The sequence below is a fragment of the Trachurus japonicus genome, chromosome 9 (genome assembly GCF_045865225.1).
Source record: "Trachurus japonicus isolate A0001 chromosome 9, Traja_1.0".
NCBI classification, from domain to species: Eukaryota; Metazoa; Chordata; class Actinopteri; order Carangiformes; family Carangidae; genus Trachurus; species Trachurus japonicus.
Window position 1 is genome coordinate 7,051,335 of NC_140915.1, and position 15,502 is coordinate 7,066,836.

General features: G+C 39.7%; 2 protein-coding genes across 2 annotated transcripts in view; both read left to right on the forward strand.

Moving 5' to 3' along the window:
• gramd2b (GRAM domain containing 2B) overlaps window positions 1-15,502 on the forward strand; it is a 339,132-nt gene that overhangs the window by 315,208 nt on the left and 8,422 nt on the right. The window lies entirely within an intron of this gene.
• LOC146980844 (uncharacterized) overlaps window positions 13,953-15,502 on the forward strand; it is a 5,293-nt gene continuing 3,743 nt past the window's right edge. Inside the window, exons 1-2 of the mRNA XM_085788022.1 lie at window positions 13,953-14,010; window positions 14,323-14,958. Coding sequence (XP_085644148.1) covers window positions 13,953-14,010; window positions 14,323-14,958 — 694 coding nt within the window. The remainder of the gene's footprint in view (window positions 14,011-14,322; window positions 14,959-15,502) is intronic.

Genomic DNA, 15,502 nt, shown 5'->3' on the forward strand with positions numbered 1-15,502 from the left:
CCAGGAATCAGCATACTGGACAGACAGTACAACTGTCTTGAAGTACATCGAGAACAACACACGTAGATTCAAGACTTTTGTAGCCAATAGGATCTCCACTATTCGGGAATTGACCAAGCCAGCACAATGGAGCTATATCAGTACAGCAACAAACCCAGCTGACTGTGCATCCAGAGGCCAAACAGCAGCCAAGCTAATGAGCAACCTCAGCTGGATTCAAGGTCCATCATTTTTGCAAGAACCAGAGTGTCTGTGGCCAGAGAAACCGCAACAGCTGGAGGTTAAAGAGGATGATACAGAGGTAAGAAAGTCAGTTACCACTAACCTCATCACTGCAGCCGAAAGCACAGACCCTGTAAACAAGCTCATTCACCACTATTCTAGCTGGTACAAATTAAAAAAGGCTGTGGCATGGATGCTCAAGCTCAAGGAAATACTCATGCAAATCAGGAAACAGAAAATGGAGTTGCTAAACAAAGACAGCACTGACAAAGAGAGACAACAGGTTAAAGAGCAGATACAAGCCTACAAAGCAACAACAGCTAAAAGAGCTCTAACTGTTGAAGACTTAAAAAGAGCAGAGCATGAGATAATCAGTTTCTGTCAAAACCAAAAGTTTAAAGATGAAGTCTCAAGTTTGAAAAAAGGAAACCATAACGTAAAGAAAAGCAGCCCTCTGTGTAAACTCGATCCATTGCTTCAAGACGGATTGTTAAGAGTCGGAGGCCGTCTTGGCAAGTCCTGCATGCCAGCAGAGGCTATGCACCCAGTTATCATACCTAAAGACTCTCATATCACCACTCTGATACTGAGAGATACACATGAAAGAATTGGACACTGTGGAAGAAACTATATGTTATCCCAGCTGCGCCAAAGATTTTGGATCCCCACTGCAAATTCCACTGTAAGAAAATTTCTATCAAGATGTGTCATCTGCAGAAAGGTCAAATCAAGGGGAAAGGAACAAAAAATGGCTGACCTGCCCAAAGACAGACTTCAGCCAGACAAGCCACCATTCACACATGTTGGCACAGACTATTTTGGACCGTTTTTGGTTAAAAGAGGACGTTCGACTGTGAAGAGATACGGAGTATTATTCACATGTCTAACTACAAGAGCTGTGCATATAGAGATTGCTCATTCATTAGACACTGACTCATGTCTGAATGCAATCAGAAGATTCATGTGCAGAAGAGGTCAGGTATCCATAATTCGTTCAGACAACGGCACCAATTTTGTTGCTGCAGAACGAGAACTACGCGATGCCATACAACATTGGAATCAAGACAAAATACAAGACACACTCAGACAAAGGGAAGTAGAGTGGATTTTTAATCCTCCTACAGGCTCACACTTTGGAGGTATTTGGGAAAGGCAAATACGGTCAGTGAGGAAACTCCTGAAGTCCATACTCAAAGAACAAACGGTAGATGATGAGTCCCTGCAGACCCTGATGTGTGAGATTGAAGCAATAATAAATGACAGGCCAATCACAACATCATCTGACGATCTGAATGACCTCGAAGCTTTGACCCCCAATCACCTCCTCTTGCTGAAACGGCAGCCGTTGCTGCCACCTGGACTGTTTGAGAAAGAGGATCTGTATTCACGAAGAAGGTGGAAGCAGGTACAGTACCTAGCGGACCTGTTTTGGAAGCGGTGGGTACGTGAATATCTTCCTCTTCTACAGGAGCGTCAAAAATGGACCCAAGTGAAACAGAACCTCACTCCTGGAGACGTAGTAATGATTGTTGATGACTCTGCACCAAGAAATTCTTGGGTCTTAGGTCGTGTCATCCAAACTCTTCCAGATGCAAAAGGACTTGTGCGCAGAGTGTTGGTTAAAACAAAATCAAACACTCTGGAAAGACCGGTCGAAAAACTGTGTCTTGTATGTGAAAATGACTCATAAAGACTCTTATGTGACACATTGAAATACAAAAAAAAGGGGATAAAAATGTACACTTTGCGTGTTTATATTTACTGTATATTGTTGGCTCCTTTGAGTTATTGTGTAAGTAATTGAAAGCCTTACTGCCTTCCAATTAGGGGCTGGAATATGTAGGAGCCAATATTATGTTAAAGAAAGTTGAGAGTTTTACTGCAGATTATAGCGTGTTTTATATTAGTTTGGTTGTGTTATCACATTACTGCCTTTTATTGCATAGAGGTAAAATTTACCACAGCACCTGAAGTAGGCGCTGCTCATGCATGCGCATGCGCATTGTTTTGTTTTGAAGAACTTGTGAAAAGTACAAGACGTGGATTAGCAGAGTAATAGGTACAGGGAAAAAAGGTTTTTTGACCGTCAATTTCAGATGTTACTGTTGTGGACCGTTGTGAAAGCCAAGAGAAGCTTGGAATGGTGTGTATTAATGGATACTGGATTCTGCAACGACAAATAAAACAACGAAACTACGACCTGACTCTCCGGTGGTTTGTGAGTAGGCTAATTAAGGAACACAAGACAGTAACATACGAGTCGAGCCAACTGTACCTGCCTACTGCTAATAAATCGAGTGGCTTTGGAATTAAAATCTACGTTTGCCACTACAATCAGTAACGCATTACTTTTTGGTTTAAGTAACTGAGTTACTAACTGAGTTACTTTTTTAAAGAAGTAACTAGTAACTGTAACTAGTTACTATTTTTCAGTAACTAGCACAACACTGGTTAATTCATAATCATAGCTGGATGGACAATAATGTGATAATTCAGTGGTTCCACTGATCAGGCATCTGATACCTGTAACAGATAAATTATTTGTGTTACATCTTTTGAGCACATTCATTCTCACAGGGGACAGAGAGTATATGGTTTTATTATACGAGAACTCTTTTTTTTTTCTTTTTTTTTTACTGTTGGGAGGAGTAAAGATTACACATACGTCTTGTAGAAATAGATGGATTTACATCTTACATCATCAACAACTGTATAAAGTTCAGTTGGGTTACAATTAGTCTCCTCTTAGATATGTTAACTAGGGCTGTCAAACGATTAATTTTTTTAATCGCGATTAATCGCATTTTTTCCATAGTTAACTCGCGATTAATCTCTATTAAAAATATTATATATGGCGCTTTGGACTTTCAACACTCCAAAGTGTTATAATCTCTAGACAAACAACTTTTAGACCAGACCTAGTAGGCCTACCTAATCATAACACATGATGCATGAAACTCACACAGAATTGAAACGAATTGCATCCAGTGGAAATTGCCCTTTACTTTGCTACGTCTCTGCCTGGCCATGTGCATTTGTTGACAACCGATGCCGTCAAAAAAATCAATACATGGCCATGTGCATTTGTTTACAACAAAGCCGTCAAAAAATCAATGGATGGAGCTGTGGATATATGTTAGACTGTGTATATTTGTGTAGCAACCAACTTGAAGGTGGCTTACCGCCACCTACTGGACTGGAGGTCCCACACTCCAGTCCTCCAGTCCAGCAGACAGAGGACAAAATGGGCCGCGATTAACCGCGATTAAAAAATTTAATCGCGTTAATTTTTTTAATTAATCTCATCGCGATTAACGCGTTAACTCTGACAGCCCTAATGTTAACATTTATCTTTTTGGGGTAATGGTATGAGCCATGTAATTAACTCATTAATGTACTCTTTGAAAATGATCCAATCCAATTTAAACAGTCACAGGAGAGAAGAAGCTGTGTTGGATTCTCAGTAGTGATGTGCAGTTCCTTTGCCTTCCTCAAAAGCCTTACATGTTCTGAGAAGGAAAATAATAACCATTTCAAACAAGACACAGGACCACTCTGTCCTATAATTTTAAAGTAAAGGAAAATACATTTGGTTGAATTCAGAATTTGCAGTCCTGATCTTAAAGCAGAAGTAAGCGGAATATTTGTGTTAATATAAGTCTTAAATAGTTCTATCTTCCGACAGCAATCACTTATATAGAGTGTTTGGTCTGAAACACGGGTCTGTCAGTCACTCTGCTCTGCTGTAAGCCAAGGAGAAAACTTTCCTTGTATCCTACAAGCTTTATCCAATGAGGAGAGAGAACGGCATAAAGGGGCGGTCCTCTCTGTGTGTGCAGCCAAGGGATGAACGTGAATGTGGTGACGTAGGGACTAGGGGTTGCACAGACTAGTCGACTAATCGACTAGTCGACTTTACTGCTCCACAATGACGTTTTCAGCTTGACGTCGACTAGTCGCTGATCATGTGACAGTCCAAGAGTAGCAGCTGGAAACAACAGCTGAGTGCGCTGAATGAAAAAAATACGAGCGCCGCAAAGCTGGATAGAACGAGCGCGTACCAGACAGGAAGTCGGGCACAGAAAAGGCGAGAGAATCCGGTCAATTTTCAAAATAAAATAAATGATGATTAAGTTTGCTTGTCCGTCTATAAATATTTGTCAGTTGCGTCTGCACACAAGACACACAGCGCTAGAGACAGACCTGTGTGTGTGGAAAACCGAGTAGCTACAGACAGGTCGATGTTTGACCGGCGCGGAGAGAGCAGGAGAAGCTGCTGCCTGCGAGACGCCAAGCGCCTGCGAAGCGCTCCGCTTCCGCGGGCAGTGTGTCCGGCTGCCGGAAATTACAGTAAAAAAAAAAACTCCGCTCATATCGACAGCTTTACGTCGCGCACAACAACAACCAACAACAGCAACAACCAACCAGGAAAAAAAAAGCTGTGAGTGAAACTGTGAGTGAGCAGGACTGTGATGGTGACGAGGCCTGTGTGTCGTTTTCCTCCCTAATTGTTTAACAGACAGTACAGTATCATCTTTTGCACTTGTAGGCTATAGGAGTGTATGTTATAAAAAACAAACTGATTTACAGTTTGTTGTTTATAAAGCTGCTGTTCTGTGGACTAATTTCTGTGCATGAGCGTCTGTCAGTGATTGTTGCAAAGCTTTTCCCTCCTCCTGTGATTTTAGTTATGATGGGAAAAATATGAATGACGTCATCAGCGACTAGTCGACGTCGACTCGACTTTCATAACATTAGAGTCGACTTTTAAAAATCTGAAGTCGTGCAACCCCTAGTAGGGACGAGGACCAATAGATCCATGACGAGGGCGGGGACTGCTAACTCCATCGGCTGACAAGAAGTTAGCCAAAACGACCGGATCGCTTACTTCTGCTTTAATATAACTATTTAAGGCATCTATTTGTTTGATTAGTTACTTCAAAAAATGTATTTATTCATCTGGCATATTTATTTATATCAATACAAACAACAGACAAACTGAATCCTGGACAGTTGTGAATCACTTTTCCACAGTCAATGACAGTGATCAATGTCGCCAGTCAATAGTTTTGTTCTATAACTAGATGATACCTGGCTCTGCTAAAGGACACATGTAAACAAACTGCCTTGTTCTCAGAACTGCAGATGTTCAACACATAACTTTGGTTGCATTCAGGCAGGCACAGTAGGCACAAGTAGTTGCTATTATTTAGACCAGATCTCAGTGATAATGTTAAACTTTCTACTGGGTTCTTGTTGATGATGAAAGACACATTCATTTTCCACAATTAATAAGTTAATATATTGATCTTTTAATGAGAGAAACACAAGCATGGAATCATAAGTATTGATATTTCAAGATCAATTTGCACGGCACTAATACTCAACTAAGTTTGGATTAAGTAGTAAATAATGTAAGTGTGAAAATGATAAATCGCAGATTTTAATGCAGTGACACTCAGTTGTTTTAGATTTTAGTGATAATATTGTAGACGCAGTAGCGTGCACAGACATTTTAGGGGGCAGGTGCTCAGTGAAAAATAAGGGCACTTTATGCACGTGAAACGGCCGGCTGCCTTATTATAGCAGCGTGACATTTAAAAAAAACAAAAAAAACATTGTTGCACAATAATTTTATATTTATTTCATTATGTTAATAAACATTACTGTATCGATTCAAAGAGACTATGCATTGGAAACAACAAAATAAAGATAGCAGTGCCAAATTGTGCATTGTAACCACTAGAAATCAACACATTTTAACACAATATTGAAAAAAAGGGACTCTAGTTCAAACTTGAGACTTCAATTGGACCATAGCTCAAAGACTTGAGTGAGCATTATCATTCTCCTGCTTTAAAATAAAAAAGACCAACAGGACTGCTTCGTAAGCTAGGGCTGCACAAAAAGAAAAAAATGTGATATTTTCATTTTCTGCGATATATAAGCCTATTGTGATAAAAAAAAAAAAAGGACTGTCATTACACTTGAGATTAGCATTTACTGGATATTTCCTGACAGCAGTGATCATACACAGCAACAGAGCAATCATCTTGATGTAAATAAACAATCTTTGGCCGATGTGACCGCTCACAGCTTTCCCATTGGATTTTAGCCCGTCATGTGATGCACCCCTACCGGCTTGCTTGACTGTTCGGCTTCCGGATAAGCACACCGATGGGATCGATGTAAAGGCTGAAGTGTCCCGGTTTCGTTAATAAAAAGAACATCACTATCATTTTCCGTTACGGAAATAGACGCAAAAGAGTATGACAATACCTCCGCGGCGATGATGCCAAACTCGGAGGATTAAGCGGCGGCTGCTCTGCGACTCACAGGCAGTGCGCAACACGTTATGTTTCACTTTAATGACGCGGGCTAAAGGCTCGTTCAGAAAGGAAGGGAGGGGGGCACGCATTTTGGGGCATTATTATTTCACGTTTTTAATCGAGAATTGATCGTTGATCATGTCAACATGGGCCGCATACAGTACACGAAAAAAAGGAGGGAAAAAAAGTAATTTTCAAAAGGGCACTTGTCTGGACCAGAGGGCAAAGGGCAGGTGCTAGAGCATGGGAAAATAAAGAATGAGTGAATGACTCTTTATTTCTGTGTCCTTAAAGATGAAGATGCACCTCTGAAAAAGCAGCTTTGAATGGCTGCCACCAGACAGTGAGTTAAACTGAATTGAGTTTGAATTGAGTACATTTAATTTTAAGATTACACAAGGAAATTACACATGTAGTCCTTCCACTGCATTACCTGAATATGCAGCTAAAACTGTGAGCTGTGAGCTACCAATTCCAATTTTGCAATTCAAAGGTAAATACATACTGTACTGAAGACAGTGCTGAGGTCCACATGGGGACTTGATGTTGCTTTTCATAGAAACGGAGTAGCCTATTAGCAGTGTCACAGAATTTGCATTCAGGTTTATTGCTACAAAACTGTACACACATTGTGCTTCTTCAGAAAACTCAGTTTGGTAACACTTTCTATGAAGACCACCTCTATAGTGCATTATGAGCACATTCATAGTGCATTATAATGCTCATCATAATCAGTCATAATGCACTATGACTACACTCATAAACACACATAAAGCTTTATGATGCACTATATCAACAGTTATAAATCTAGTTTATAATGATTTATAAATCCAAGGGCCTTATGAGTGCTCTTGACTGGTTATAAACTACAGACTGACTGATGGGGCTTATAATACATTATACCCCTCTATACACACACCTAACAATCAACTGTTATAAGGACTCATAGGATGCTATTCCATGAAGGATCATAAGTTATCAATGTATGCTTTAAGTAAAGTGAAGTTTATATGGATGCATCTATAATGCAGCATACCTCACCATAATGTTTCATTGTTGGTGTTAAGTAAAGTGTAACACATGTGCATGCATTTAAAAGAATCTATGATGCATCCTAAGTCATTATGTCAGATACCAAAGTATAGATAATTACATTAAGATTTGTCTGCTTAGGAATATGACATTAAAGCCGGGTTTCAACTTCCTTGAAATGACAATAAATCATCCAGAGATGAATATCAAAGCTTTTGCACTCTATACATTGATCATGAGATTATGGTAAATCTGTAAAAGAAATACAACAATTTATTCACAGTAACTTTTTTTATTATCACCTTTTTCAACGATAACAATCATGGTCTAAATACAAGTTATGTATTAATTGGAATATGTATAAAAAACGTAACTGCCATTTTATGTTCAACCTAAAAAGTTGGAGGTCAAATGTGAATATAGAATAATAAACAAACAGTTGGTCTAATCTCTCATCAGAGGAGGCTGGACAGGAGATGGTTTCCTGGTTTCATCATCATCATCATCATCACAGCTCCATACATGATGTCCTTCTTCTGTTGGCACCGGTCACTCAGTTTTCAGTGTGGCTCCTTAGAATTACAGTAAAACACAATAAGTTTAAACATGAATGGAGAGGCGCATGACTGTCAGCAGTAACCCCCCACCTATATATTGTGCATCAGTACAGTATGATACCAGCAAGATAACAAGTTGATGTATAAACATGGGGAGTTTGCAGTATATTATATATAGACCGATCCTACCGGTTCATTGTTCTGCTAACATGACGCTCTGGTCATTAGATGCTAAACCGTTTATCCCGGTCCGGTGCAAGCCTGAGACCAGAGCTACGGTCAGCATGGCTAACATGGAGCTAACACGAAGCTAACGGCTAGCTAGCCGTGTAGTGAATCAGTTATTCACGTTGACAAGTCTCATGTTCTTCGGTCAAAACGTCAAAACACACAGGACAACACGCAGAAGAGCAATCAGTGCTATTCTGGAATATACAACAAGTTGAATATGATTAAAACATATTCAGAAAAATAAAATTACTCACCGAATCGAGATATCAGCTCCTCCGGTCGTTAGCATCGTCGGACGAGTTGTTTCAGGCCGGAAGTCTACGTCGTTTGCGTAAAAGGAGCGGGAGGTTCTCTCGTTTCCATTTCCCTGTGTTTACAACTTGTCCGACGATGCTAACGACCGGTTACATGCTGCTATTCAGACATGCCGCTATTTCGACATTGACTTCTAATTGTCGGAATAGCGGCATTAACATTATTTTTTAAGCATCCCACTATTCCGACATTTTTTTTTTTCATTGTCGGAGTAGCGGCACTTTACTATTTTTCAAACATTCCGCTTTTCCGACATTGATTGATTACGTTATAGTCAGACGTGTCCTTCTGATTTATTTTTATTTTTTCATCTGAGACACTGTTTCTCATACACAAATACATAGGCCTATTAGAGAAGAAAAAACAAACCCTCCAAGTTTAAAAACACACAGCACACAGCAGCGCACACTGATCTGCAGCTACTGAGACTGTTATTATTCTGTCACCTGAGTTTATCCTGCTGCTTTACATCGTTTTAACATAGGTAAAAGAAGAAAAAAAGATTGTCTGGAATAAAGGGGCAGATTACATAAGATTATTATTTTTTCTGCTCCCTTTTGTTGAGATTTGGGAGGTTTTTTGCCTGATTTATTGCCCGATGCCATGTATCTAGCTTTCTCTCCCCTCCCTCCGCCCGTTGTCTTCGTTGTCACTTTGTTGTCGCTCCACAGAGCGCACATGGCTAATTAATATGCACGTGCTGACCATAGGGTTGTCTAGGCATTCCGGGACGGAGGTGTGTTCACGTGCGCAACTGCGCACCATTCTTGGATCCAGTTATCAAAGTTGAGGTGCAGAGTTGTGCACGCACAGTTTGATAGATCTGAAAAAGGTGTAAATATTTTGGGCTGTCTTTTCACCGTAGGCCTAAGCAAAAAATTTAGTAGCAGCAGTTTTACACTGCTTACTTACAGTTTTGATAAATAAGGCCCCAGGCCCTGAGCCCAGAGCCCAGACGCTCACAGCTGCAGCTCCGCGGGCTCATCCGCGGCGCTGTCCGTGGTGCTGAAGGTGACAGGTTAACTTGACAAACAAACTGCAGCATAGTTCTGTTTGTTTATCATGTGTGTCAGTTTTGTTTGTGACTTGATAGTTGAGTTGTTGAGATTAAGAACATCACTCCCTCATCAAACCAGTGATAGACATGCTGAAAAGAAAAGAGAGAGAGAGAGACGCGCCTGGGTATCGCAGCTGTAAAAAAATAAAAATAAAATAAAAATAAAAAAGACGTGTCGGAATAGCGGTATCAAAAAGTGTCGGACTACCGGCATGTCTAGATAGAGGGATGTCGTAATAGCGGGATGTCTAAATAGTGACATGTCGGAATAGCGGGATGTCTGAATAGCGGGCGGACCCCCTAACGACCGGAGGAGCTGATATCTCGATTCGGTGAGTAATTTTATTTTTCTGAATATGTTTTAATCATATTCAACTTGTTGTATATTCCAGAATAGCACTGATTGCTCTTCTGCGTGTTCTCCTGTGTGTTTTGACGTTTTGACCGAAGAACATGAGACTTGTCAACGTGAATAACTGATTCACTACACGGCTAGCTAGCCGTTAGCTTCGTGTTAGCTCCATGTTAGCCATGCTGACCGTAGCTCTGGTCTCAGGCTTGCACCGGACCGGGATAAACGGTTTAGCATCTAATGACCAGAGCGTCATGTTAGCAGAACAATGAACCGGTAGGATCGGTCTATATATAATATACTGCAAACTCCCCATGTTTATACATCAACTTGTTATCTTGCTGGTATCATACTGTACTGATGCACAATATATAGGTGGGGGGTTACTGCTGACAGTCATGCGCCTCTCCATTCATGTTTAAACTTATTGTGTTTTACTGTAATTCTAAGGAGCCACACTGAAAGCTGAGTGACCGGTGCCAACAGAAGAAGGACATCATGTATGGAGCTGTGATGATGATGATGATGATGAAACCAGGAAACCATCTCCTGCCCAGCCTCCTCTGATGAGAGATTAGACCAACTGTTTGTTTATTATTCTATATTCACATTTGACCTCCAACTTTTTAGGTTGAACATAAAATGGCAGTTACGTTTTTTATACATATTCCAATTAATACATAACTTGTATTTAGACCATGATTGTTATTGTTGAAAAAGGTGATAATAAAAAAGTTACTGTGAATAAATTGTTGTATTTCTTTTACAGATTTACCATAATCTCATGATCAATGTATAGAGTGCAAAAGCTTTGATATTCATCTCTGGATGATTTATTGTCATTTCAAGGAAGTTGAAACCCGGCTTTAATGTCATATTCCTAAGCAGACAAATCTTAATGTAATTATCTATACTTTGGTATCTGACATAATGACTTAGGATGCATCATAGATTCTTTTAAATGCATGCACATGTGTTACACTTTACTTAACACCAACAATGAAACATTATGGTGAGGTATGCTGCATTATAGATGCATCCATATAAACTTCACTTTACTTAAAGCATACATTGATAACTTATGATCCTTCATGGAATAGCATCCTATGAGTCCTTATAACAGTTGATTGTTAGGTGTGTGTATAGAGGGGTATAATGTATTATAAGCCCCATCAGTCAGTCTGTAGTTTATAACCAGTCAAGAGCACTCATAAGGCCCTTGGATTTATAAATCATTATAAACTAGATTCATAACTGTTGATATAGTGCATCATAAAGCTTTATGTGTGTTTATGAGTGTAGTCATAGTGCATTATGACTGATTATGATGAGCATTATAATGCACTATGAATGCGCTCATAATGCACTATAGAGGTGGTCTTCATAGAAAGTGTTACCCTCAGTTTTCCTCCAACTTCAAACAACTTTATTAATCCCACCAGGGGCAATTGATTTCAGCAGCTTGCACAGTCCACAAAAAACACAGTACGAGTACACACAATAAATACATATAACAGATAAGGTAAATAAATAGAACAGGATGCCAAGGGTACAGTGTAGTCAAAGATCCGTTGAATGAGTGAATAAGTACATACAGTAAGTTGCACATGTTTGACCAATAAAATGTGCATGGCAAGAGGAATAAAATCATTACAAAGAATTTAAGAGGCGAATAGCAGAGGGGACAAAAGACAAACAGTTTGTCTTGCAGACAGGTGAAAACATAGCGACGTCCTGAGGGCAACAGAGAGAATTCACTTGACAGCACGTGACCAGGAGAAGACAAAATATTATTTACTTTCCTCAAAGTTTGTTGGTCACAAAAACTGTTCAGGTCCCTAAGTTTCATTCCTGTGATCTTGGAACAGGTTTTTATAATGCTATACAAGCTGTTTTTATCTTTCACTGTGAGGCTGGGAAACCAGCAGATAAAGGAAAAACACAGGAGACTTTCGATAAAAGACTGGTAAAAACGACACAGAATAACAGGGCTGACAGAAAAAGAGTTCAATTTGCGGAGAAGATGAATTCTCTGTTGCCCTCGCTTTACAATGTCCGCAGTGTTCACATCAAATTTTAACTTCTCATCAAGAAAGGTACCTAAATATTTATATGAGGGAACTCTTTCCACAGTTTTACCATGGATGGTGCTATCTGCAGCTGGGATTTTGTTGCGTCTAAAATCAATTATAATCTCCTTTGTTTTGGACACATTTAAGTCTAAGTAGTTGTTGTCACACCATGAAACAAAATCAACAAGAGCCTCCCCATGTCCTGCTTCAGATCCCTGAAGAAGAGACAGCAGTGCAGTATCGTCAGAGAGTTTGACTAGGTAGCTGCCTTGAACAGAGAATAAAGCTGCTGTATGATATTGTATTGTTGTACTCCATGTGTTTGTTTATTTATTTATGTGTTATTGTGCTGGTTGTGTCCAGCTGTTGGCTGACTACCAACAAGGGCAAATTTCCACTGTGTTTTTAAATCATTGGACAATAAGGTAAAGGTACTTTATTTGTCACATATACAGCTAGTACAGTGAAATTCTTTCTCTGCATTTAACCCATCCCTGAGGAGCAGTGGGCAGCCACAGTGCAGCGCCCGGGGACCAACTCCAGATTATGAGCCAGTGCCTTTGGTCAGGGGCACTGACTGGAGGATCAGGCTAGCTGGCATGTTTTTAGTGGTGGGGGAAACCGGAGCACCCGGAGGAAACCCACGCAGACACGGGGAGAACATGCAAACTCCACACAGAAAGGACCTGGGCGGCCGGGGATTCGAACCCAGGACCTTCTTGCTGTGAGGCAACAGTGCTAACCACTGTGCCACCGTCTTCTTATCTTATCTTAACTGAAATCTCTTCCCTGTTCTTCTTCTTCACACATGGCTTTGTGTATATTTGTGAAAATAGTTTTATCATTTGAAAGGTTTTGAATGTACGTCTGAGGTCAAATCCATATTTATGTTTTTATAGACGATGATGAAATTAACTCCCAGAAGCGCAGCAGCAGCCCTGACCACCATCTTCGCCCGAACTGTGAGTTAAGTATTGCTTAGTGTAGAAAGCTACAGACATAGTTTTTCATGATGCCATTGTTAGTGATTACACACAAATACTGAAAAAATAAATACTGAATCATTAAATTGATATTTTCATATCCTTATAGTTACAGAAGAATCTCAAACTCTGAAGCGCTGCAGCAGCTTTCCTTACCTGCCACCTGAAAGTGAGTCAAACTGAACAGACAGTGTTTTGTGATTTGTCCAAAGGTGTACCACTTAATATTTTTAGTGCACCAACAATACTGTGTCGGTTAAGATATGGTATGAGAATATATTATTTAAATTAACCTGCGCTTACTTTTCCTATATTGATTTCTGTATTTTCATCATGCCTAATCTCAAGCATGTCCACCAGACAGTGTAGAGAAAAAAAAATGTAGCAAAATCTTAGAGGTTGGTTGGATGTATGAATGACATCATCAAAGTACTTAATTTAATGAGAGAGTTAAAACAAATACAGAATGGTTGGTTGGTTGGTTGGTTTACTTTATTAATCCCTCTGAAGGGAAATTGATTGTCACTCTGTACGCACAACATCCAACACACAATACTACAACATGACAAGCATTGACAACTCAGGCAGTACAATAAGTGCAATGCAATGCATTACTTAGCATAGCACACAGAAAACAACAATAATTAACAACAATGTTCATCAAAAAACTTCACTGCACCAGGTACAAAAGACCTCCTGAATCTTTCTGAGGAACATCACATCATATCACACCAGTCTGTTGCTAAAATAACTCTTCAGTTCATGGAAGAAAACATAGAGTGGGTGGTCCTTATTGTGCAGAATGCACCAGAGTTTCCTCCCCACCCTCTTCTCCATGACCACCTCTAAGGAGTCAGGAGGCAAACCAATGATAGAACCTGCTTTTTTGATCACTTTGTTAATCCTGTGTCTGTCCTCAGACTTCAACCCCCACCCCCAGCAGACAACAGCATAAAAAAGCACACTAGCTAAAATACTATGAAAAAAAAACATTCAAGAGTGGCCTGCTAACATCAAATGATCTTAGCTTCCTGAGGAAAAACTGCCTGGACTGGGCCTTTGTGAAAATAGCACAGGTGTAACTGTAGTTATTTTTATTCTGTCATAAATGAAACCATATGTCTGTTAAACAAAACAAGGGTTCTGATTGATTGAACTAACTTTCTCTTCAGTGTCTGAGCTGAGGGTTGTCCTGTTGGGGAACAGCTGGTCTGAGAGGAGTTCAGTGGGGAACTTCATACTGGGAAAGACCAAGTTCAACACTGAAGAAGAACCAGACTGTTGTCAGAGAGAAAGTGGACAGTTGAAGGAGAAACAAATAGTCGTCATCAACACTCCAGATCTGCTGGATCCAAACATCTCTGAAGACAAACTGACAGAGTTTATAAAGGACTGTGTGAGTCTCTCTGATCCTGGACCTCATGTGTTCCTGCTGGTTCTACAACCTCATGACTTCACTGAAGACCAGAGACTGAAGCTCTGCAGAGTCCTGAGACTCTTCAGTGATCAATCATTTGATCATTCACTGATACTGATATCAACACCCAGAGAGGAGAGTTCAGGTGAAAACTACATGAACCATCCACCATTAAAACACATGATCAGAACCTGTAGACAGAAATACTTGAAGCAGGAGAACCTTGAACTTCCAGAGCTGTTAACAAGAATGGGTCAAATTGTGAAGGAAAACAATGGAGATGTGAACTGTGATGTTTTTGAAGAAGCATCATCAGGTTTAACATCTGATCAGGAAAACCTGAAACAAGAGGAAGGAACCACTTCTAACTTGGCTGCTACAACAACTGATGGTAAGTATAGGACAATCACTCAGTAAATGTTGGTGTCTGTATGTTTAACTGAGCCCAAACTGATGACAATTTTCTGTCCTTGTGACAGACAATAACGTTTTTTGAATTGAATTGAATTGAATTAAATTACAACTTTTTTTAAATTATTATTATTAATCACTGAAAACAGATGTACTTAACATTCATGTCTTTGACAGAGGTGAAAACTCTCAGTAAATGTTCAATGATCCAACCATGTAAGTATTAACATGTCATGTCATTATTATCCAGGTAAATACAGTGATAATTCACAACACAACACTGAGATCTACATATTCATTTGGGGCTAATTATAATGTAACTGAAAAGGATCCACAATGAACTGACTGAGAAACAATTTTTTTAAAAAGAAGAAGAAAAAAAACTACTTTGAGAGACTGTGACATAACATTATCATATTGGATAAAATTAAAGGGCATTTCGGTTTTGATACAATAAGAGGCCATGTTAAATCCCTCCTTGTTGTATGGTGGTTACAGTTAGTGATAAATTGAGACGTGAACAA